This window comes from Exophiala xenobiotica (genome assembly GCF_000835505.1).
Source record: "Exophiala xenobiotica strain CBS 118157 unplaced genomic scaffold supercont1.5, whole genome shotgun sequence".
NCBI lineage: Eukaryota > Fungi > Ascomycota > Eurotiomycetes > Chaetothyriales > Herpotrichiellaceae > Exophiala > Exophiala xenobiotica.
The window spans coordinates 3,604,543-3,628,279 of record NW_013562490.1 but is presented as its reverse complement, the minus strand read 5'-3'; the positions used below and the strand labels follow the sequence as shown (position 1 = coordinate 3,628,279).

Sequence of the window (23,737 nt, the reverse complement as noted above, 5' to 3'; positions counted from 1 at the left end):
ACACTAGCATAGTAGCCGAGGCGTGAAGTGAGGTCGAGCCGATCTCTTTCTCCCCGTACCGTGGATGAAGGAGGACAATCCACGGAAGAACAGACCATAAACGTCAAACACTCAGCCTGAGTTTGTCACACTGTTCTGTGACTGCAAAAATTCAAGCTTTGCAAACACCGGTAGACCATATGCTGAAGATGAAAGAAGCGCAGGTCTCTGTCGCGGCGTCCTTTCCTCCCGGTTTCTTCCTCGAGAACATTGCTGGATCTACCCAGACGGGGTTTTACATCACTTGCCTCAACCGGCAGGAGCTCTACTGGCTACCCCCTTGTCTAGAGTCTGGGTACTCAGTATCTCCTCTTCTTGTCGCAACATTCGAGGAGGGCCAGCGGCCTATGGGCATCGTAAATGCTCCTCACAACCCAAATGTGCGATATCTTGTGACCAGCGAACTCTCAGGGTCGTCTGGGGCCAAATCATACCTACGCATGCTCGACAATGCTGCATCCGCGGTCCGCCTACGGCCAAGGACGATTATGGAATTTCCTCCAAGTGCCCGGGTCTTGAATGGGCTTTGTGCCTTATCAGACTCAGTACTTCTCGCCGCCGACAGTTTTGCTTCGTGTATATGGCGTATCGACCTCGACCTGTCGGCCTTGCCTCATCCTACAGCAAAGGCCGAAGTTTGGTACTCTCACTGTACAATGGCTGGGAAGTTGGACCTGTCGGACATTCAGCCCGGCACGAATGGATTGAAATACTCGGCCAAGACGAAATGTGTATACTACACAAGCACACAGCAAAAGCTTCTCTGTCGAGTGCAGGTCGGTGCGTGTACCCTCAACCCAGTAGGCGAAGCGGAAGTGCTTGGAAGGGGCTGGCAGTGGGACGACTTGATTCTAGACGACCGTGACGGTAAACCGGCGGTTGCATACGTGACAACCCACCGAGACAATGCAATAGTGAAAGTAAACCTAGAGTTGGGAGATGACAAGGTGACGAACCATGATATGGAGGCAGTTGTCCAGGGACGGGATTGCTCAGATTGTATTGGTCCGACTGCGGGAGTATGGCTAGATGGCCGTGTTGGACAATCGGCTTTGTTCCTCACCGACGGTGGAATCAAGTGTCCACCTCCAGATGGGATATTGCGATGTGCAAAAGTCATCCGAGTCGACTTTTGCGACGGATCATGACATTTCCACTCAACTGATCTTGGGTCCATTAGTATTGCCAATACAATTTATGTCTATCTCGCATATTGCCAACAACGGCCAGCCTCCCAGAGCAGTGTATGCGTTTCTCAAATTTGCTTCAAGAATCCCACCTCAATCACTCTGTCCATAGGAACGTTAAGATTGGCCATCTTGGTCCTTGTGTTGTCCCTGATCCACAGAAAAGCCCAAAGTAAGACCCTCCTGAAGTAATTTGTCTTGGGCTTGATCTTCATCTGCTCCTTGCCGATGATGTAGATGATCTTATGTGCAAAAGCGGCATCAAGCGTGGCGAGTTCGGCATTGTACGACTCTTCACCGACCTTCTCGGCTGCCGGGGTGGTTTCGTCACTCGACTTGTCCTCCTTTCCGTCAGGCATGAGGTTCGACTTCGAGTCTCCACTCAAAACGTAGAGCCGGATCTGCTCATACACGACCGCAGCAAGATCTGGCGTGATGACTTCGTCGTTATACCCATATCGAACAACAAGTCTGTAACAGTGTGGGATGGCGAGTCGCGAGATTGAATGCCGTTCGGAGGCAGGGACCGAGGGAATTTCCAATGGACGCAAATGGAAGAACACCATGACCTCCGGAACAGCCGTGAGCTTGATAGCGAACTGGCTGAAGATGATGGGTGTCGTTTCGCCGGCTTTGTCGAAGAAGATGCCGAACCCCTTGATCGTGCTCAGGCGGTCACCGTCAAAACGCTTCGACAATTGCAACTGATTGTCACGGCCGATCTGGACAAAGTGCGAGGTCGGGAAGCGGTCCTCAGCTTCGGCAAACCACTGCTGTTCCTTGCCGAAGCGCCAGAGTAGGAATATAGACGCGAGGATTATCGCTAGAGTGATGGTGAACCAAGCGCCGTCCGGGACTTTTGTTAGAGCCGAAGAAAGGAATGTGCCGTCAAGGCAGGCGATAATCAGCCATGGGAAGAAGACCAGGTACGGAGAAAAGCGCCAGACGAAAATGGCCGTCAGGGCGACCATGCAGGTGTCGAAAAAGGTGACGAACATGACGCAGACACCGTAGGCGTTACCGAGGGATGTGGTCTGACGATAGTTAGCGGGAAGATGAACAGCAAGAGAAGAGAAGTCGGGTAGAAGATGTGGCTTACGTTGTTGTAAATTGAGGCAATGAGGATCGTGCCGATCATGAGGAGCCAGTTGGCGAGAGGGATGTAGAGTTGGCCGTGGAAGATCTTGGATGTATGGATGACTTTGAGTTGTGGGAAATAGGAGAGTTTCATCACTTGGTGGAGGAGCTATTGCGAGTCAGATGTGGAAACCTGATTCCGAGGAATGAATTTCACCTGGAATGTAGCTGTAATGATGGCCTGTGATGCCACGATGGCCGCGAGAACGGCGATGATCAGTGCTGGATAGATTGTGCCCGGCGGAGCGGCATTGAAGAAGGGGTTCGAGTATGCTTCCGGATGTTCACTGATGTAAGCTGCCTGGCCGATGTATGCCAGCAGGAGACATGGAAAAGTGTAGCAAAGCCAGCTGAACTGCACGGCTCGCCTGCTGAATGCCCCCAAGTCGGCGAAGAGTGCCTCAACGCCGGTAAAAGCGAGCAAAATGCCACCTAGCTGTCTCCAACCATGTTCGCCATGGCGGATCAAAAACTTGAATGCATATCCTGGATTAAAAGCTTTGAACACCGATGCGTCATATTTGGCGAGGTTGTAGATGCCAAAGACGGCGTTGAATGCCAGCCAGATGATAACGATCGGCGCGAACGCGACAGTGATCTTGGTGATACCTAGTGGCTGGACCAGGAACAGGACGATCAGAATGGCATCTGTGATGCCAATGATCGTGCCTTTCGAGAGACTCGGGTTGACCACTTCTGCGCCCTGGACAGCGCCGAGGACGGATTGAGCGGGGGTGAGGACGCCATCAGCGATGACCATAGCCACGGCCAGGACGCCCATGACTTTCAGTAGCCCCCGAAAAAATTTGTGCGATTCGATGCCTTGACGCATGACACGGCCCGCAGCTTCGAGGTCACCAGATGCGTGGCGGCGCATGCGGACAAGGGAGGCTTCACGCGGGTCGCGGTTCGTTATGTTCAACTTGTCCAATTGTCAGTATTTCCACCATGGAAGTCACAAACCCGCGTCCCGGTCTGCCATAACACTGTAAGGAGCAAGTGGGATGGCAGAGGGGTTCCAGACGCCTGCTCTTACGTACATAGCGACTCAAAAGTGAGTAAGTACTGAAAGTTCCTCCTTCGCCGTCGTTGTCGGCGCGCAAAATGATAAACACATATTTCACTGTAACCATCATGGTGAGAGACCAGATAATAATAGACAGGACACCAATCAGATCATTGTATGATGGTGCAGAGGAGAATGTAGAAGAGTAAACGTAGAGAGGGCTGGTGCCGATATCGCCGTAGATGACACCAATTGACTGGTATGCTAGCCACAGCAGCATTTTTCCTTTGAACACCTAGGAAGCGACCAAGTTAGAAACGTTCATAAAGCGCGGTTAAGCGGTTGTCATTTCGTACCTGCACCTGCTTGAAATCTCCTTCTTTGCGTAGTCCTGGGTCATCGTCTGGTTTGTAATCGCCAGAAGGAGCGCGAGATGGCTGGCGAGAGCGAGAGCGGATATTGTAGATGCCATCGTCGCCAATGCTGCCCCGTCTGGCATTCCTCGATGTCTGTGTATCCGTCCTAGTGAACTCTACACCAGTTTTTGGGTGGACTTCGTCGGCGATGCGGATAGTGGTAGCCATGTTGACTTCAGCAGCAGAAGTCACACAGCTTCTGCGAGGAACTGAGAAGAAATTCCCTGCGAACCTGGCTGAGGCGGTATACTTGGCTGAGTCGTGGTCGACAGGGGGAATTTATGTCGTGGGAGCACCAGAAAGACGAAAAAAAGCATCCCACCGAAACGTGGCGGTAAACGCAAGGGGATGAATACCATTCCGCTTTCAGGGCTAAGATATACGCACCTGCAGACCCGTGTAGAGATGTCGAATCGAACTGGCATGTGAACTCACGATAGGCAATGCATGTACACAGGCCGAAAATGGAAATTCCGTCTTGCCGGAGGACGTTCCGTCTTACCGTTGGTATGCCTGGAGCCAATCCTGGGTTGGCAGCTCGTCTACATGCACTGCCACTTCAGCGTTGGGAACGCCTTGATATGAGCGATTTAATTCGCATCCCGATTCATCACCTTGACGTACTGGGATGCTTGCCAGCCCACCCTGGTTCGCCAGTGGGCAATAGGTGCGAAGTTCTGCAGAATATGGAAATCATGGCGATATGCAGCTGGATTGCTCGGGTTGCAGAGGTCATCCTTGTCATGTCGCTCTTGTTGCATCAATGATACGTAGAATTCTAGCACAGGCATCGTCGAGATGGGCATATTCATCGGTTGCCAAAGCTGTTCTGCTGGATCGAGAAGGGCAACACATAAAAATGGTCCAGTTTTTGATTAAGAAGATTGTGTCAGCGGAGGGTTTGCCCGGAAGCCAAGCAGTTTCGGGGCAACTTTATTGCAGCGTCTGGAGAGCATTTCATTGGTCTGGGAGAAAGTACTTACACCACGAGCCTAGGTACCAGTTAGACCCAACTCCTGAACAGCACACCCACGCACACCATAGCATGGTACTAAACCATTCCTGCAGGGGCTTTCATTCCATCTCTTGCGCTTCCCCGGTTGCTGTTGATCGAGGCAGTGCCCACTCCACATCTCTCAGGAGGAAAATGCCTCATACACGATTCGCTTCTTGCACGACCCATGTCCTTAATAGGCAGTCTGCAGCGGATAATTTCCAGATATCAGTGAACAAGCAGTTTGATCATGGAATTCCAGTTCATAAATATCCACGCTAGGGCAATGGGCCTGATATAACAGGGTCCGTACTCCCGTTGCCAAGTTGGAAGCAGCACACAATACTATGGCGTCTCAACCAGTCAGTGCAAATGCTGCTGCCAACGTCACCCCCAAGAACAGAACCGTTGTCACGGTATCTGTGCTGGTTGGTATGCTATTCCTGATTGTCCTTATAGCTTGGTGCACTGGCTGGAAACGGCCACCTCAGCCTGAACCCACGATCTTGGTATATCGGCATATAATCAAAGAGCAAAGAGACACTGGAGTCTCGAAGTCATTCGTGGATTCGATACCTTTAGTAAAATACAAGACTGTGGTCAGAGTTGCGCGGTTGGACAATGCTACGGATGAAGAGGCAAACATCTCTGTCGGCGGCCAAGTCGATAAGAATGTCTCTACAAAAGGCAAGCTCAGTGTTTGGGGTTGTCCCCAAGCTTCTTACACTGACAACATGGCCAGATGATTGTCCCGTCTGTGTCGAAACATTCGCCTCTTCTGATGAAGTACGCATACTTTCTTGCGGGCACATATACCATCATCGTTGTATTGATCCTTGGTTGTTGAGGGTTTCTGGTACTTGTCCAATCTGGTATGTTACCTCCCAGGGAGAACTCGCCATGTGATGAGTACTGTTTCACTAACACTCGCATAGCAGAACAGATCTCGCAAAAGCTATTTCATCGACAAAGGCGCAGCCGACTGCTCCCAGGCCAGCTCATCTTGCACAATAGCCTATACCAAATCAAGGCGCAAAGTCCATTGCCCTTGCGCGAATTGTGGTTACCAACTTTCCATCGTCGCGCCATCTTTCCTTGACTCAAAGATCGGACGCTTCTAGGCAAATTTTCACTCTCGTTGCCCATCTTCAATATCCGCTGTTCATGTGTTCCCAAATACTTGCTAGCTCCATACTGTCTACTTTACAAAAATCCGCCGCAGGATGTGCACACAATATCAAAATTAGTCAGGGCAAGCGCATACATGATCTCGAAGCAATGACGCAGGTCTACCGTGGCCTAATTCTAAGAGAATAGTATCGAGCACGTCGTGAGCAGCGGATCTCAACATCTCAGTGAGCAAAATGCTCCATGGAAGCTTCCCTACGTGAAGAAGATGATCTTTCATATGACGCTGCCAGACGATTCACATCTTCAAAAGCCTGTTTCTTCACAAGACGTAATCAGATTCATTTCAAGCATCTTGTATACGATCTTGTATACCATCAGAAAGGTAGGCATTAGATCTAAGCCACGATAGAAGGGGTCCGGGAGGACGGAACAAGTATTTTGCACGTTTCTCGTATCTCATTGGCTAATGCTTCTGTTCGGCAGCACCCTCCTTACCCGGGAACGTTAGGCCGCAAGGATGATCCGCAGATCAAGGGGGGCTTTGCAGTCCAGTAAGAAAGTGGCAGGTCCGCTGAAGGACTCGAGATACAAATGCGCAGGAAGAAAGGGTTGAAGCATAGGTGGAGGCGCGAAAACTGTTCCATTTGAAAACCATTTGTACACCATTTGTACTGTTCAGCTGGTCACTACCACCAGGACCTCTGTCAACGCAGAATTGCCATCTCGACCACCACCTTCTGCGTATCTCTTGCATGTTGGGCCGCTACTCGCCCCTCCTCCTAGCAGCCTCCTTGCCAATCCACTCTGCCGCCTCATCCTTCACATTGTCGTCCCACCTGCTCAAGGCGCTCCTCCCCTCCGTGACATCGCCCGCACCCCACGTCATCCTGGCTTGATCCAACGCCTCATCAACGTCCGTGTCGGGACAAATGATATAAAACTGGCCGTCGGCCATCTTCTTGACGCCGTAGTCGCACACCTGGCTGGCCAACCACGCGCCGCGGGGCTTCTTGCTCAGCGCCTCCTCGTCCGGCACCGGGCCTTGGTTTCCACTTAGTCCGGTGAACGTCCATCCCGGCACGAGCAAGTGGACAGAAACTTGTGGGGAGTACACGGGCGATGACTTGGTCCGGAGATCATAGGCGAGTTGTTCAGCCACCGTCTTCACAGCGGATTTGGTGGCATTGTACGCCGGGTTGCCGGGCGGGTTGGTGATGCCCTGCTTTGAGCCTGTGAGGATGACGGCGGAAGGACCGGTGGACTTCTGAACCATGGGCAGGAAAGTCGCCAGGCCGTGCACCATGCCGAAGAAGTTGACGCTGAAGGTCTTGTGGAAGTATTCTGCATCGGTCCAGGGGTTGGATGTCTTGATGGACATTCCCGCGTTGAGCATGAGGAGGTCGATCGTGGAGAATTTGGACGATAGGTCGCTGTGGACTTTGCTCCAGGCGGAGAGGTCGGAAACATCCATCTCATAAGTCAAGGTTTGCGGTTTCTCGGTGCCAGAGGATGTGGATGACTGGAGGGCTTGGGAGGCTTTTTGGAGGGATGCGCTGTTGTTGTCAATCAAAGCGAGGTGCATACCCTGGCGACGGCAGTGCTGCGCAAATGCGAAGCCTACTCCGGAGGCGGAGCCGGTGATCAGGGCGAGGGCCCCAGGACGAAAGACGGATGCCATAGGGAGTTCTGTAGCTGTTTTATGGGGGACGAGGTCGGGATCCTCGGGTGGTCAAGGACGAGTAGGATAGTTTCAAGTCGTGATGAAATGTTGTGAGCCAGGTCAACACAGGGTACTAGCTATCTGAGTAGCTTTGACGGAACAGAATCTGGGATACCGGGCAGCAACGAAGAGAAGAAGAGAGTAAGAAAATGTTTTTGTGAATTGTATCGGCACCTCGTCGACTCTTGTCCAATGACGTCGAGATACGCGGATTTAATGGAGATAAAGAATTTGCCTGATGACAGCTGCTTCTCTGGCACATCCAGGGCATATAGGGGCATAAAGGTCATGCTAGTAATTCTCATTCTTCATCTGTAAAGATGCATCTCGTTTTCAATGGCAAGAATATCGAGACTCTCCGGTTGTAGGCAATATCCATGCATATATGGATGTTCAAGCAGCACTGGAAGCTTCGGCACCAGTACCGTCAGCGGCACCATTCACCTCCAGTTTCTCGATCTCCTTTCTCGCCTTCTCGATGTTCTTTTCCGTCTGGCTTTTCTGGTCTTTCTTCCAGCCCTCTGCCTTTGCCTTCAATTTCTCTACAACCCCAGGAACGTCGGCTTGAGTGCTTGGGGGATCGACGCCCACCTTGGCCAATTGCTCGATGATACCAATGTTCATGTTGAGTTTGCCAGATTCAGCAGTCGCGGCACCACCTTTCTTGGCCCCCTTGCCCTTCTTCTTGCCTCCGCTACCGACGAAGAAGTCCTCGTCTTCCTTCTTCATCACCTTCATACCCTTGAAGCCAGACTCATCAACAGTACGTTGGGCGGTAGCGGCGTACTGACTAGATTCCTTTTCGCCACCTTCGTTGTTGTAGGATGGATCAAAGTGACGGATAAGAGCTTCTGCAGTACGGATCTCATCCATGAACGCCGGTTCACTCGCCTCCTCGAGTTTCTGCTCGGCAATACGGCGGCGCTTTTCCTTCTCGTACGCATCTCGTTCAGCCTTCTGGCGTTCACGTCTCTGCTGGTAGAGCTGATCTTCGTACTCCTTGTAAGCCTTGCGCTGAGTGTGATAGTCGTCCTTGACCTTTCTGATGGCAGCATAGGTGGCCTGTTGTTCCTGGTACAGTTTCTCCCGTTCCGCCTTCAAAGCATCAAAGTTCTTGTTAGTGCCCTCACGAGCAGCCTTGATCTCGTCGAGTTCCTTCTGGTTGTTCTCGTACTTCTGCGACAGATCCCGAGTCTCCTGGTTATCGAAGGATTTTCTGAGTTCGGCGTTCTCAACCTTCCTCTCGTCGATCTTCTGCTGCAACTCGTCCAAACCAGCAAACGTCTTCTTTTGTCGCTTCAAGGCAGAGATCTCGGCCAGAGCCTTTTTCTCGTCCACCAGTTTCATGGTGCCAGAGTCGACCTGCTTCGTGATGCTGTCGATCTTGGCGTCGATCTCGTCGGCGCTCTTGAAGCCAGCCCGTGTGCGGACGTCTTTTTGTTCGGCAATCCATTTCTTGATCTCGGATTCATTCTTGTTGAACTTCTCTTGTAAGCCTGCCTTGCCCGCCTTGTGTTCCTGCTGCTTTTGACGGATGGACTTTTGTTCCTCAACAAGTTCCTTGAATCGATCATTGGCAGGGGAGGACTTTCCAGGACGAGCGCTGTCGATCTTGGCACGGCTGGCGTTCTAAAAGGAGTCAGTATCTTCTTCAACAAGTTGGACTCACAACTTCATACGAATCTAGCCTGCGCAGCTTCGTGGTCCTTCTCAGCCTTGGCTAGCTCGGCCTTGTACTTGGCTTCATCTGGCTTCTCAGGTCGGACCTTCTGAGCGCCAGTATCGGCAGGTGCCGGGGAGGTTTCAGCGTCGGCCATGGCTGGGGCTGACGGTTGGAATCCAGAGTCGAGTTACCGGTGGACGAATCGATGTAGTGGTAAATGGTATAGGGAATAGCTACTCCATGCTAGAATCGCATTAGGCGAAGGAATGTGTCGATATCAAAATAAGAGGAGTGATAGGAAAGTGACAGCCCGAGTCTCAGTGAAGAGTCGAGTGTCTAGATCGGTGAGGACCTCGAGATCTTCGGTGTTCACTCTCATTTCGGTGTGGAGAAAACGAAATTCGAAAAGTTGTGCCAAGGATCAGGCGAGCTGGGAGATCCGGTCGCGATGATCCCAATTGGGGAGGAAGGTCTTGCCGCCCTATTCCCTATCCTTACTCCTGAATAACGGCGGCTGACCTAGTTTATCTCTTGTCTTGAACACCATGATGGCCATATTCGTTGCGTCGGAAGAAATTAAACTGTATCAGTTCTAATAGCTCTATCTGCCTAGTACCTAGGTATGTGGTGTTCTTCAAGCCGAGCTGATGGCATTTTTCTCGTTCCCCAGGTACTCCATGCTGAATGGATAGTCCAGATAGCCCACGGGTGACTGACTGATGTAGAAAGTCTTACGATTGTACGCACTGAGCTCCACCCCCTTCTTGATCCTATACACCAGATCTGGGTTTGCAATGAAGTATCTCCCAAACATGACCACGATATCCTTGTCCGGATGCTCTTCATCGACTAGCTTCTGTGCCTCCACAGGCTTGAAACCCCCGGCAACAAGGATGGGTCTCTTCCAGAGCTCGTATGCAAAGTCTAGACGGTCGTTGCTATCGGAATCTTCGGCACCGGAAATCCGTGATTCGACCAAATGGAGGTACGCGAGATTCAGTTGGCTGGCATTGCTGATGATGTCCGTAAATTGCGGGATGGGATCCTCCATTCTCATGCCCTGGAATGTACTCCAAGGGCTTAGACGGAGCCCAACACGCTCTGGGCCGACTGCATCGACCATAGCCTTCATGACATCGTTGGCAAAGCGGGACCTGTTCTCCACGCTACCACCATACTCATCGTCGCGCCTGTTACTGACATCTTGAATGAATTGATCGATGAGGTAACCGTTCGCGCCGTGGCACTCGACACCGTCGAACCCTGCGCTAATTGCATTCTCTGAGGCGGTGGCAAAGTCTCGGATCATTTGCTTGATTTCTTCGATGGTCATGGCTTTTGGCATCGGGGAGTTTTCGTCGATTGGAAGGGCGCTAGGTGCTGCAATGCTGATTCCCTCTGCCTTAGCTACCTCAACATCAGCAGCACGGCCCATTGCAAAGAGCTGACAGAATATGAAGGAACCTTTGCTGTGAACCTCGTTGGTGATCGCTTTCCATGCAGCGACTTGGTCTTTACTCCAAATCCCTGGCGCGTTAGGGAAGGCTCCACAGGCTGATGGAGATACTAAGGTGCCCTCTGTGATGATCAAGGTGCCGGGGACAGAGGCCCGCTGCCCGTAATAGTCCTTCATCAAAGTCGTTGGCACACGGTCGTCACCTGCTCGGAGGCGTGTGAGTGACGGCATCCCAATGCGATGCTTCAACTCCACGTTGCCTATTTTCAAAGGGTTGAAAAGACGTGATTCAACCATACTCATGGGATCTCGGGTGTTCGTCAGGATACTAGTAACGTTATATACTATCTCAACCTCTTGTGTTAGGGCACTCTCCTGAGTATCAAGGAGAGAAACATCTCAACAGCAAGGACTGTGGTGCTTTTATACTACTTGGCCCCGCCACTCAAAAAACACAGCTTGGTCCAAGTAATATTTCTGGAAGCAAGGATCTAGTTCCGATGGTCCTCAGACGATATATGCTCAGTTGTTACCAACCAAGGAGAAGAGGTAATTCCAATCAAGGAGTGAAGATACTCCCAGTCATGGAAAGGAGATGATTCCCAATGAGGAAAATGGGTACTTCCATTTAGGGAACAATGTACTCCGCAAAGGTCCTACGCCACTGGCTGATCTAGCATCGGGCTCGGTCGTGCATCCCCGTACACGAGAACGTCAGTATTCAGAATGCCGTTACATTATAATCACGGCTACGACCATAACGGAGTGAAAGAGGTCATGAACCATTTTAAACTGACACTTCTTCCCAAAGCTCCCTGGCATGAGGCGTGAATGCGCTATCTGACCATATAAATTGCTTCAAGATTCCCAGCAGTTCCGGCCATGAGCTGGACAAGCCCTCACGCCTGGAAGTCATATTCCAGCGCAGGAGGACGACATATTCAGAGCGTATATTACCCCTTGGGGCAAATGCGCCGCCGACGAAAAGAAGCCAGAGTAGCAAATCAAGTTGATCATCCCACAAAGGATCGCCGTTCACTTGTTGCAGTTTGCGGAGTAGCTGTACGGAAACATTGGACTACGATTTGCAGAGTCAGCATACGGTCAACTTATTAGTAGACAAGTTAACAATTGGGGCCAATCTTCCGGCATGTTTGCATCCAAATCTTCTCAAAAGGAGTGAGAAAAGTGATTGATCAAGAAAGCAATCCGTAGTATGGTCGACTTACCGGGATGACTAAAGCGCACCAAACCTTGCAGCACAGCATACTTGAGCATAGATATGCCGCAAGGCAACAACAATCCAAGATCGAAGAGAGACCTACTAATCTTTCTAGCCGGGATTGGATAGATGCTTGGTGATTATTGATAGATGCCATCAGTAGTATATCCCGGCTTGTGGAACGAGAAAAGTCTCGAATGCACTGCAATGCATGTATATCTTCAAGCACTTCAATAAACTCTTCGGTTAGTAGATGAGACCGTGCCTGGAATCCTGGTGACAGCCGGAAATAGCTTGGGGAGAAGGGGTCCCTTCTCCATTGCAGCTCCGCGAAAGTCGTGTGATCAACTATGCGGCTAGAACCTGTCATGACTGAGGAATTCAAGTCTTGCCTATTTGACAATAAGTATAAGAGCAAGACATTGAACCCTTCGCCTTATGGCTTACCAAAATATGGCCCGTTTGATGCCGCCAGGGAGATGTATTCCCTCTACCCGACAGATATCAAGCAGCTTGTGTATCGCCCTCATGTGAAGTTGAACTTGGAATTGCATCCCAAGCCGAGCCTAGATCATCAAGTTATCAGTCACTCGTAGCTCTAAGTTTGACACGGTTGGAAAATGCAACAAAAAGGTCCACAGACCTCCACACCGGCTAGTAGCAAGATGGCCCCGATGGTGGATGCCGAGGTAGCCCTGTCCAGTGAACTCATTCTTTGACGAATATAGCTCATTGCCTGACTTTGGTAGCCGAGACACTCTCGATCGATGCTTCCCTCCGTCACCGCAAATGCAAATGTGAGCATGATAGCATTCAGAAGAGCAGGATCATCCAGCCCAGTTTCGAAAACTGAGCCAAAGCTGTGAAATGCAAGCTCGTCCGCAACGCTGAAGACAGGCTCCGCAGCCTGCCTAGCTCTATCTACAACAATTAATGAAAGTTCGTTCAGCCCAGCATCCAAGGGGCATGGGGATCTCACTGTCGCCAAGCAATACCTGCAATCTCGATGAACATACAGCGAGCGTCTGGAATGGATCAAGCCTGCCTCCAGACAGAGAGGACGGCGGCGCGACACGAGTTTGGGTTCGTGGCTTTTTGCCCGCGAATCTCTCAGCGTAATCTTTCGAAGATGATATACGGAAGTTCTCCTGGGACTGTCGCTGAAGTTTTCGCTTGTTCGAGAGTGCTTGCTTCACCGCGTGCGATCGAGCCTTTCGCCTCATTCGCCGGTCCTTCGCATCATCCGGACTGTGGATCGAGATGAACTGATATTTTCCATCTGAGCAGAGTCAGGAGCCAGACTACGGTAGATTTTCTGAGTATTCTTAGGCCTACTTGCAACAAGTTCGCCGTCCACTTCCGCGGATGGAAGGCTCGTTGACACCATGATACATTGGTACAGATCCACTAGTGTCCAAGTGTCTGCGCGATGGTAATGAGATCGGATTTCCACTGAAAACGCGTAGCTGTAAGCCTTTGTCGCAGTGGAAACAGCTTTTTTCTTCCGCTGATTCTCGTTCACCACGAGACTTCGCCGAGCAGGTCGTATTCCGAGTGAACAGAAAACGAGGGCCAACACATGGGCTTCGGGTCACGCTGACAAATCCACGGGCCCGGCGGTTTTATAGCGGCAAGTGCTTAGAGCGCCACGTGAGCTCTGATCGGATTTAGCCGTGGTTGAGCCGCCTCTCCGCCAAGACTGGTCACATTTTCTTTCGGAGAACAGACTGCCTGCGCTTGTGCATCGCGACTGAACCCTCATCTATTGTCACTTTGTCGTCGGTTCCGGATATTGGTATTTCTTATTTGCAGGGCATACTGAAAAATGGATTACGAGGATCGCCCAAAGCTGTCGGTCGACGCGGAGAAAGAAATCACCAGATTATGGCGGACCTGGAGGACGGTTCTCGAGATGCTCGTTGACAGAGTATGCGCCTAGGACGCAATAAGGAGCAGTAAGCATACTGACAGCTTGCCAGGGATATGCGATCTCTGCGGATGAACTCACAATCTCCCGAGACAAGTTTCAGCACGACTATTGCGATAAACAGACTGGTATCGCAGAGTGAGTCCAGAAAGCGACAATTGAGCACGACTATGCTAATTCTGCTTACCACAGTCGGAGAATGATGAGATTGCAAGCTGTGCCCACTCCAGAAATGATCAAACGCGATACACCTCGACCAACCAAGCAGAATCCGGAACCTTTAACCACCGCAGGTACGATCTGGGTAGAATTCAGTCCTGAGACCACAATCGGCATCAAACATTTGCGAGCATTTGCTCAGCATCTCGACCAGCACAAATTCACTACCGGAATCTTCATCACCATCGGACCGGTGACGGCCGCCGCCCTTCGTGCATTTGAACCACTCTCCGAACGAGGAATCACCGCGGAATGGTTTCAAGAGCAGGATCTGCTTGTAAACATTACTAGACATGAGTTGGTACCAAAGCACGTCTTGCTTAGTGCGGAAGAGAAAAAGGTCCTGCTTGATCGATATCGACTGAAGGAGACGCAATTACCTCGCATCCAATACAGCGACCCTGTAGCGAGATATTTGGGCCTCAAGAGAGGAAATGTGGTCAAGATCATCCGAAAGAGTGAAACTGCTGGTCGGTATGCCAGCTACCGATGGGTGTTTTGATGTCGGAAATTGCTTTACAGCGTGGAGTTGGGGGTCTCAAAATACTGGCATTGCTTGGAGCTCAGGATGGGATGGAAGCATATTGACTCCTGGCAGATGGACTGTCGGCCTTACTGGCTCAGGCAATACTACATTGGGGGTGGGATCAGGGAAATGATAGCCAACGCTCGAAATAAAGACTTCTGGCTCAATAGATCGTGCTGATATCTCTCGCGCCTTCTTCTGAGAACGAGTGCAATCTCTTCCTGTCTGTCCATGTGCTGAATAAGTTACATTGAGAGAATCGACCTGATCTTTGTCGTCTGCCTCCACAGCGAAAAGTTTGGGCCCATTCTCGCCATGGACAACAGATGCATTCTTTGAGAGGGTTAGGCAACTTTGCCGAAGGGACGTCCAACGGGACCCCCATTCCTCGACCAATTCAATCAACATCAAAAGCCTAACATTGGGATGGAAAACGATGCGAAACAGCCCGGCTCAAGTCAAGCACCGTCCCAGCGCCCGGCCTTCATATTAACCACTAACCCCACACGAGCGGATGCAGAGATTGTGACAAAACCACTCTCGTAGGAGCAGTCTCGCACTTTTGGCCAAAGTTACTCAAAACCCTGCCAAAGCGCCCTTCCGGCGCGCCGTCCATATACCCTATGACAATAGTGGGGTCGTCTTCTCGAGGCCTCGGGGCTGTCGGATCTCAATGTATGGGATGGTGAAGCGGGTTCGCCCAGCTAAATCTCGTCCAGATTTATAATTGAGTCCTACCTTTCCATAGAGTTTCCTTTCTCGGCAGAAGCACGACTTTTGTTGAAGTCGAAAATTCACAGTGTCGCTCGCGGCACAATAACAGCACAGCGATGCCGTCAGCTATCAAGGCCTTGAAGATATTCGTGACTGGAGCCACTGGTATGGAAGCAAGCTCCCTCCATACCAACACAGATAGAACGACCTGACATCACAACAGGCTATATCGGTGGCGACGCGCTCAAAGCAATTGCGAATACCTATTCCGAACAAGTTGCGAACATCACTGTCCTCGTTCGCGACGTCAAGCGAGGAGCTTCCTTGACCGCTGCATACCCGAAGGTCAATGTCGTTTATGGCACCTTAGATGATACGCATCTGATCCAAAGCGAATCGACCAAAGCCGACATCATCATCAATCTGGCCAATGCTGACCATGTCCCCGCCGCTAACGCCATCGTCGCTGGGTTGAAACAACGAGCTGCTGAGGGCAGTCAGTCCTTCTTGATTCACGTCAGCGGCACTGGGATCCTCATGTTTCAAGACGTTGAAACCAATACATTCGGAGAGGCTTCGGACAAGATTTTTGACGACTGGGACAATATCAACGAGGTCACTTCACTTCCTGACTCTGCATTTCACCGTGATGTTGACAAGATTGTCTTGGCCGCGGGGGAAGATGAACTTATCAAGACTGCTATCGTATGCCCACCAACAATCTATGGCATTGGACGGGGAACTGGCAACCAACGTAGCGCACAAATCCCTATGCTTGCTGAGGCAATACTGAAGACCGGTAAAGGATTCCAAGTAGGCGAAGGAAAGGCCGAGTGGACCAATGTGCATGTATATGATCTCAGTGACCTCTTCGTCAAGCTGCTCGGCCAAGCGTTGGTAGGCGGAGGTAAAGCGTCTTGGGGCCCTGAAGGGTATTACTTTGCACAAAATGGCGAGCACGTAAGTCCTCCTAACCTTCCGATACAGGCTCGTCGATTGCGGAGAAGAAGCTGACATGACTATAGGTCTGGGGGGAAATATGCCAGAGGATCACGAGCATTGCATTTTCCAAGGGCTTAATCAAAAGTGCTGAAGTTAAGAAGTTCTCTCCTGAGGAGACGGAGCAGGTGCAACCTTTCGGGTCCAGAATTTGGGGTCAGAATAGCAGATGCAAGGCAATTCGGGCGAGAAGTCTCCTCGGTTGGGCACCATGTTGCATAAGTCTGGAAGATGAGCTCCCTACCGCTGTCGAGTACGAAGCCCAGAGGCTCGCTGCTTGAAGAGCAAGCCTACTGGCACGATTGGCCGCAGATATCAAAGTATTCCCCTCGAGGAGGGCAGCCTAAACACACGCACGTCTCTTTCACGAACGTCCTTGACGAACCCAGGGTCGCCCATCAGCTGTCATGTCCAAATGCTCCCTTGGGGTGCCTGGTCAGACCACTGCTCAGGCCCATCGCTAACGAAATTAAACAGTACTCGTCACTACCTGTAACTCTTTCTCCCTAATCGTCTGGATTGCCAGTCAAGCTGATACGGTCATCCAGAAGAAAAGATTGCGTCAAATTAAACTTGCCACCACTATCGCTTCTAGACTATCGGCGACCAGTATCTTGCTCACAACGCTTCAAGTCACAGTGAGAACGTCCGTAAGTGGCGAGTTATGGTATCCCGATCTGAGCTTGCTTGTTATCAAGGGTCTTGCTCCAACCCATGGATAGTAATTCCACCAACCCACAATCCATCCAGTCAGCCAGTATCTCCGCCGACGTCTATCATATTGCAACTCTTGTACAACACAAGGTGTAAGTCACAGATAAGGAGCGGTGAGGCTGATTACAGACAGGGCGGCCGGCAGTGGCTTGAGTCTAGAAAGGCGATACACTGATGTTCCATGAGTGGGGGTTCGGTAGATATGAGACTTATCTCTTACGCCTTTGAGCTGGTGAGCCACGGCTCAGCAATAACATTTATACCATCACGCAGTCGACATGTCGAGATCTCTGGTTTGCATCTCACACCTCGCTCTGGAACATCGCCCTTGCTGACCTCGAGTATCTTGCAGAAATCCATGACCATGTCGAGCACCGAGTTGAAAGGCGACCTAATTACCGTCGGGGCGCCGACTGACTCCGACATCCAAGAGACCTCACTTGGCAAAATCTATACAGACGAAGTTTTCAAGAAAACTGACGACGGTGTCGACTTTCGAACCGTCGGATGGAAACGCACCTCTGTCATTTTCATGAAGCTCCAATTTGCCCTTGGTGTTCTTAACATACCAAGTGCTATATACGTTCTTGGTGCCGTTGGTGGCGCTTTCAACGTTGTTGGCTGGGGACTTCTCAACACCTGTAAGACTCCTTCTTATGACATAGGTATCCGGTTCACTCATACTTTGTCCAGATGGGGGCTATGTCCTTGGTAACTTCCGCAAACGTCACCCTGAATGTCACGGCATTTCCGACATGGCCTTTGTGTGTGGCGGGCCCATTGCAAGAGAGGCGGTTGAAGTGCTCTTCGTTTTCACCTACGTCCTCTGTGCAGGTGCCAGTATTCTTGGAGTTACTATCGCGATTAATGCACTCTCGGAGCACGCCGCATGCACAGTATGGTGGTCCCTTCTTTCGACCGTGGTTGTGATAGCAGCAGCCAGCTTGCGGAAGTTCGAAAAGATCGGCTGGCTTAGCTGGGCTGGCTTCATTTCCATCTTTACCGCCGTGTTTATCGTTGTGTAAGTGCCGAAGCCTTCCATGTCACAAGCAATATCAGTCTGACTATACGTAGCATAGGCGTTACCACGATCGACCGACCTGCCGCTGCTCCCCAGACCGGGCCGTACGATTTGGGCTATCATGCTATTGCTTACCCCGACTTTGTCAACGGCATCGTCGCTGTCGTGATTATCTTTGTCTCCTCTTCTGCTACATCGGCAATGGTCCCCGTCATCTCGGAGATGAAGAACCCGGCCGACTACAACAAAGCCTTGTTTACGAGCCAAGGCTTGATCAACAGCTCTTACTTGACCTTTGGACTAATCGTCTACGCTTACTGTGGTAAATGGGTGGCATCCCCTTCTCTCGGTGTAAGTGATGGTATCCTTGCGTGATGGATTACGAAGCCCCTGACAGTATTACAGAGCGCTGGCCCTACAGTCAAGAAGGTTGCATACGGCATTGGGTTGATTGGACTTGTTGTCAGCGGACTACTATGGCTCCATGTAAGTGGCTACTCACAGCACTCGTGCTTTTTGTCGAACTCACATTGACGCTGGACTTTTTAGGTTCCGGCAAAAATCGTCTTCGTACGCATTCTACGCAACTCGAAACACCTGCAAGCAAACACCATGATCCATTGGGGCACATGGTTGTAAGTCGATGAAGAACCCGCCGCAAAGCTTTTGTTCCTGCGTCTGACATAAATCCTCCATCTAGCGGCTGCACTATTGTGCTTGGAATCATCGCCTTCATTCTAGCAGAAGCGATTCCGGTCTTCTACAGCATCGTGGCGCTTTCCGGGGCCATCTGCTTCGCGCCTATGGCTATATGCTTGCCAGCATGGTTCTGGCTTCACGATCACGCCGAGTACCGTTCCAACACCGTCCCACGCAGGGCGCTTTATTACCTCCACTGCTTCTTCCTGCTTCTCGGCACTTTTCTCACTGTGGGTGGCACATACGGCACCGTGCAGCAGATCGTTGATGAGTACGCGAACGGTGGGACTGGTACGTTAACAACCTTTTTTCAATTTACTCGACTGGATGCTAACTGCTTTGAAGGTGGGGTTTTCAGTTGCGCAGATAATTCCGGGTCAACGTGAACAGCACAGCAGCTACGCTGTCGGGGTTGCACACGCCTTGAGAGATATAGTGGCGAGACTATTTAGTATTTAGTCCTACAATCTAACCCACGAATGTCGCTTATGTAGTAACACCTGCATAAAGTACCTTTGTCGTGAGGGATTATAGCTTAAGTAGTGCACGGTCCTTCTGGTCTTACGTGGTGGTATGTCTAGTGCTGACGTGGCACAAGTAGAAACAGATCGGAACACAGGACTTTGTTGTGGTGAACATTCTCCCTTCATTTGGTTTTGAATGTCTAGAAGATACAAACGAATGTGTGTATGGTCGCTACAGGCAAATAAATATGGAGTATTGCTTTGTGCTGACCACTCTCAGGCGGCCAGGCTCGTCTGCAACATTCTGGGGCACTCTTGAGTCATTCAATCATCTTAGCATCCTTGTGACGCTGAGGTTCTGGGAGGCTGTGATGTTCTTGAATTGTTTCCGATGCAGATCAGCGAGCTTCTCAATTCATGTATCAGAAAGGGATACCGTCTGGTGCAACCCAGCTGCTGTTGGTTGATTTCTCCACAGTCGCGTAAGGTCGAGTCCTCGCCAGAGGTCGGCGTACGAGACAGGCTCATTCTCACATGCATTTCGATCGGAATTCTTGCGTCATGTCGTCCATTTTCTTGAACATCAAGAATGCTCGGTAGACCTCAACAAGCCAGATCCAAATCGTCCCATCCTGTTCTTTTGGTCAGGTCGCAAATCAATCCGTCCTGCTGCACAAACCAGTGGTTCTTGATGCGCCATTCTTCCTCTGGGTGGCTTAGCTCGATCTTGTACTCCCTGAACAGCTGCGGTAGGACTTTCTGCAATTCGATGACCGAGATATTCCTTCCAATACACTTTCTGCTCCCAGCGCCGAAGTTGTACTCAACGACACTCTCCATCACTTTTAGCCGTGATTCCGGTGTCTCTAGCCATCGCTCAGGCATAAATTTGTCGGGGTCAGGGAAGATTGAAGCATCTCGATTAGTCACCCAGGGATTGATGCCGACGATCGTACCACCAGGTATGAAATGTCCGCAGATGACAGCACCCTCTGGCGGTACGTGTCGTTCGAGAAGGAATCCGACGGATGGATGTATCCGCATTGCCTCTTTGATCGCAGCATGGAAATAGCGAAGCTCGGTGTTGGATTCTTTGTAGGTGATTATAGTGCTCAGTTTTCCAGCTTTCTCGGCGGCCGCAAGTTCCTTAAGCACTTTCTTCATGCAGCCTGGACTTCGACATAGGTAGTAAATTACTGCTCGGAGGGCTATGGCGGTAGTGTCGCTTCCTTTTTACAAGTCAATACTCATTCCTTCCACAACAAGTACTAGTACTGGAACGTCGAATAGTAATCGTACCTGCGAAAACATTGGTCGAAGTATGTACCATAACGTCTTTGGTGTCCATCTTGGTAGGGTCGGATGATTTGACATGTGCCCATTTGGAAAGCATATCTCTTCCTCCTGTGTCTGCGCTGATCAGTTCACCGTTTTTAACCAGGGCCCGTTCATTGATCGTCTTCAAGGTGAAGAGTAGTACTTGATTGTAAGTCTCCATGGCGGGCGTTAACAGCGACAACAGGGGGTTCCCTCGAAGTAGTTTATGATATTCGGGGACTTGGCCGCACAAGGCCACATAGGCGAGGGTTCCCTCGATACCTTTGATCATTCCGTCAACGTCCTTACCCTGGTCCAGAAAGCCGAGCTTTCGAGCAAAAGTAAACTCGCCCACGACGTCGAAAGCAAAGTATTGTAGCCAGGCTCCCAAATCGATAGGATGGCCTTTTTCGACAAGTCCGTCTAGACGTTGTGTGAACAGACGGATACAGGAGTCTATAGCTCCTTCCGACTGCAGTAGATTCGGTAGCGTAAAGGCAGCTCCAATCTTTCGCTTCTGAGATCTGTGCTCGTCAGGGTTTTGGGTGGAGAAGATGTTCATCACGATCTTCTTCTTCCAGGTAATGTACTGAAGAGGATAGAAATCACTCTTAGTGTAGTTCTCCTTGATATTGTAGATGATTTGAATATAGGAGTAATCCCCCACAGATATGACATTCGGTGCAATACGCACGAGGGGGCCATGCTTCCGGTGCAAGTCTATTGCTGTTTGATGTGCCTGACCATTCCAGACATTATAGACCCTCCAGAACTTGGAATATGCCGCAAGAGTAGGCCCTGGTATGCTAACAAGATGGAACTGGAACTTGTTGCGAAGCAGGTGGAAGACGATCAGCGCAGTGACAATATGCAAGGGATATGTAAGAGCGAAATTCTGAACCCGCGAGAGGTACGATGTATCATCAAGCCCTATCTCGTGGGCCATGTTGATTTCTCAGAACCTCGGAGAGGATATTGAACAGATCATGGAGACAAACACCAGGTGATGACCTGAAGTTGGCACAACAACGTCTATCGCACTATCGGCCATAGGGCGTCCTTACAAGATGGAACAGCACGAGATACAAAAGATGCCCGTCGTCAAAGAATGTGGAGCCGAACACGGCGCGGGAAGTCCCACTTTCGGTCAAGACAGGATTAGTCAACCATGTCAACGAACGCAGAGACCCCCACCCCTTGCTAGGAACCAAGTCACAAGTCTGAAGATAACGATCCGACAGGAGTTCGGAAACGACACAGCGAACAAACTGCCATGCTCCTTGGTAGTGAGCTGTGACGCTTATGACCCTTAACATTGCCTAGAACATGTAAGATCCCAAACGTGGCTTTGGATTCTCCTTACCGTGTGTTCAAGCTTCATGGTTTTTACGGGAGCCACCCAGGGAGCCTTACGTCACTACAGTGCTACTCGAAAAGATGTAACAACTTGCCATTTAGACTGAGTCTACGAGGGCGACCGTACCGAGGGGCATACGCGTGCGAGTAACAATTCGCCATTGAGCACAGTTGCAGAGGTCTGGCTTTTGTCTACCAATCAAATGATGGACAGCCTGTTCCCAGGCGTCGCTCTTGTCATTGGCGCGGCTTCCGGTGCGTGCATCAACTTACTGCGAAAGCAAAGTCAGAGGACTGACCCAAGTCATACAGGCATTGGGAGGCAGGTGGCGCTCTCCTTTGCGCAGGAGGGCTGTTTACGCATCATATTGGTGGATCGCGACTCGGCGAAGTTGGCAGGGTCAGCTCAGATGATCCGCGGACTTGACCTCACTGCTGCACCGGATCTTCTTAGCCTGACCGTTGACATATCGAACGAGGACGACATCATCAACATGATGGATTGCACAGTAAGGAAGTTTGGTAGAATAGACTATGCTGTGAATGCTGCAGGTGAGTGCGAATACTAATGCTATTCGCTTCCGGGAGAGCTCTTTTCTTTGGCGGTACGCTTTATCATGGCTGACTGTAAACTTTCCCCCTAGGAATATTGGGAAACAGTCAGAGCTCGGTCTTGACTTCGTCAGGTCAATTTGACCAGATCAATGGTGTCAATTACCGTGGTTGCTGGCTGTGTTCACGAGCTGAAATTGCACAAATGTTGAAGCAAGATCCACTTCCCACACACGACGGTCGACCAGGAAACCGAGGCAGTGTGGTTAATATCTCCAGTCAGCTGGGCGTCGTTGGAAGAGAAAAATCCTGTCAGTGCAGACCACTTCTCTTGAAATGACTGTCAATGACTCTGACACCATGCTGTGTTCCATTCTCTGCTATACTAGTTCTTTCGGGACGCACGAACTGATGATCTTACTTATAGCTGTATATTGTGCAGCTAAAGCTGCTGTAATAGGGATGACCCGAGCAGACGCTATTGACTATTCTCCATCACAAATCCGCGTCAACTGTGTATGTCCTGGGCTCGTCGACACGCCCATGCTGGAAACGTTCGAGAAACATGTTCTCCAACGAGATATTGCAGTGGCACCAATGAATCGAATGGGCACTCCTCAGGAGATTGCAGATGTTGTTCTGTTTTTGGCTAGCTCTAAGGCAAGCTTTATACAAGGAGCTACTTTTGTAGTAGATGGAGGTTATACCATCAATTAGCTAGCGAAAGGTATGGTGGCATTAATGAAGACTGTCTAACACATGAAATGGCCCAATAGACGATTTCATTAAGAGAGGAGGCAAGTAAGCATGCTTCATCATTGTGAACAACGCATTCACGGCTTCATGTCCCCAAATAATCCTGGCTCGAAATCGAGCGCCTGAACACTCTCTACGTGTTCGTCTAAGCTGTTTGCAAAGGCTAGGTGGATCGGGTCGTCGTGCAAGTAATAGTGTATGTCATCGTCGTTATCAAATTCCATGACAAAGGCATGAGTGTATCTTCCCTTCCACAGGTGTTGGTATACAATATGCCTGTTGTTCCAGAAGGTCGACTTACTATATGTGGTCCACCCACCGCTATATCTTTGCCTCCCACAGCACGTCTAATGTAGTTCTGTCCTGTCACAGGATGGATACATTTCTGCTGTAGAGCAAGCATCCGCTGACATATATCACCTATTGTGGTCCCGCTTGTCCTATTTCTGAACTCGAAAAGAACCTGTGCTAGCTGTCAACCTTCTGCTCCTAAGTACAAGCA

The 23,737-nt window shown here is 50.5% G+C and overlaps 10 protein-coding genes across 11 annotated transcripts; 5 read left to right on the top strand and 5 right to left on the bottom strand.

The window, feature by feature from the left end:
* Positions 1-1,214: 1,214 nt before the first annotated feature.
* PV05_09147 (potassium uptake protein) lies at positions 1,215-4,116 on the bottom strand. Its single transcript, XM_013458720.1, has 5 exons — positions 3,726-4,116; positions 3,404-3,664; positions 2,521-3,285; positions 2,326-2,472; positions 1,215-2,260 (listed from the first exon to the last, which is right to left on the bottom strand). The coding sequence occupies exons 1-5, from the start codon at positions 3,951-3,953 to the stop codon at positions 1,295-1,297; spliced, it is 2,367 nt and encodes a 788-aa protein (XP_013314174.1). The 5' UTR covers positions 3,954-4,116; the 3' UTR covers positions 1,215-1,294.
* A 947-nt stretch (positions 4,117-5,063) lies between these two features.
* Positions 5,064-5,972, top strand: PV05_09146 (uncharacterized protein). The gene is made up of 3 exons (XM_013458719.1): positions 5,064-5,466; positions 5,522-5,651; positions 5,715-5,972. The coding sequence occupies exons 1-3, from the start codon at positions 5,127-5,129 to the stop codon at positions 5,791-5,793; spliced, it is 549 nt and encodes a 182-aa protein (XP_013314173.1). The 5' UTR covers positions 5,064-5,126; the 3' UTR covers positions 5,794-5,972.
* A 559-nt stretch (positions 5,973-6,531) lies between these two features.
* PV05_09145 (uncharacterized protein) lies at positions 6,532-7,760 on the bottom strand. Its single transcript, XM_013458718.1, has one exon. The coding sequence runs from the start codon at positions 7,586-7,588 to the stop codon at positions 6,674-6,676; it is 915 nt and encodes a 304-aa protein (XP_013314172.1). The 5' UTR covers positions 7,589-7,760; the 3' UTR covers positions 6,532-6,673.
* A 27-nt stretch (positions 7,761-7,787) lies between these two features.
* On the bottom strand, positions 7,788-9,665 carry PV05_09144 (uncharacterized protein). Its single transcript, XM_013458717.1, has 2 exons — positions 9,310-9,665; positions 7,788-9,259 (listed from the first exon to the last, which is right to left on the bottom strand). Exons 1-2 carry the CDS (start codon positions 9,445-9,447, stop codon positions 8,024-8,026), a joined length of 1,374 nt encoding a protein of 457 aa, XP_013314171.1. The 5' UTR covers positions 9,448-9,665; the 3' UTR covers positions 7,788-8,023.
* Positions 9,666-9,927: 262 nt separating this feature from the next.
* PV05_09143 (uncharacterized protein) lies at positions 9,928-11,046 on the bottom strand (the record flags this gene model as incomplete). Its single annotated transcript, XM_013458716.1, has 2 exons — positions 9,928-10,700; positions 10,758-11,046. The coding sequence occupies 2 exons, from the start codon at positions 11,044-11,046 to the stop codon at positions 9,928-9,930; spliced, it is 1,062 nt and encodes a 353-aa protein (XP_013314170.1).
* A 2,648-nt stretch (positions 11,047-13,694) lies between these two features.
* Positions 13,695-14,852, top strand: PV05_09142. 2 transcript variants are annotated; one of them, XM_013458715.1, is made up of 3 exons: positions 13,695-13,898; positions 13,951-14,036; positions 14,091-14,852. In XM_013458715.1, the coding sequence occupies exons 1-3, from the start codon at positions 13,797-13,799 to the stop codon at positions 14,617-14,619; spliced, it is 717 nt and encodes a 238-aa protein (XP_013314169.1). In that variant the 5' UTR covers positions 13,695-13,796; the 3' UTR covers positions 14,620-14,852. The 2 variants fall into 2 exon arrangements, with proteins under 2 accessions (XP_013314169.1, XP_013314168.1); XM_013458714.1 differs by having other exon boundaries at positions 13,695-14,036.
* Positions 14,853-15,066: 214 nt separating this feature from the next.
* PV05_09141 (uncharacterized protein) lies at positions 15,067-17,063 on the top strand. Its single transcript, XM_013458713.1, has 4 exons — positions 15,067-15,522; positions 15,581-16,317; positions 16,383-16,848; positions 16,905-17,063. The coding sequence occupies exons 1-3, from the start codon at positions 15,474-15,476 to the stop codon at positions 16,635-16,637; spliced, it is 1,041 nt and encodes a 346-aa protein (XP_013314167.1). The 5' UTR covers positions 15,067-15,473; the 3' UTR covers positions 16,638-16,848; positions 16,905-17,063.
* Positions 17,047-19,267, top strand: PV05_09140 (uncharacterized protein). The gene is made up of 8 exons (XM_013458712.1): positions 17,047-17,363; positions 17,423-17,711; positions 17,764-18,091; positions 18,145-18,442; positions 18,497-18,577; positions 18,641-18,726; positions 18,792-19,081; positions 19,136-19,267. The coding sequence occupies exons 1-8, from the start codon at positions 17,349-17,351 to the stop codon at positions 19,174-19,176; spliced, it is 1,428 nt and encodes a 475-aa protein (XP_013314166.1). The 5' UTR covers positions 17,047-17,348; the 3' UTR covers positions 19,177-19,267.
* Positions 19,268-19,857: 590 nt separating this feature from the next.
* Positions 19,858-21,517, bottom strand: PV05_09139 (uncharacterized protein; the record flags this gene model as incomplete). The annotated part of the gene is made up of 2 exons (XM_013458711.1): positions 19,858-20,483; positions 20,554-21,517. 2 exons carry the CDS (start codon positions 21,515-21,517, stop codon positions 19,858-19,860), a joined length of 1,590 nt encoding a protein of 529 aa, XP_013314165.1.
* Positions 21,518-22,133: 616 nt separating this feature from the next.
* PV05_09138 (uncharacterized protein) lies at positions 22,134-23,196 on the top strand (the record flags this gene model as incomplete). The annotated part of the gene is made up of 4 exons (XM_013458710.1): positions 22,134-22,182; positions 22,240-22,479; positions 22,572-22,790; positions 22,922-23,196. The coding sequence occupies 4 exons, from the start codon at positions 22,134-22,136 to the stop codon at positions 23,194-23,196; spliced, it is 783 nt and encodes a 260-aa protein (XP_013314164.1).
* Between the last annotated feature and the right edge of the window lie 541 nt (positions 23,197-23,737).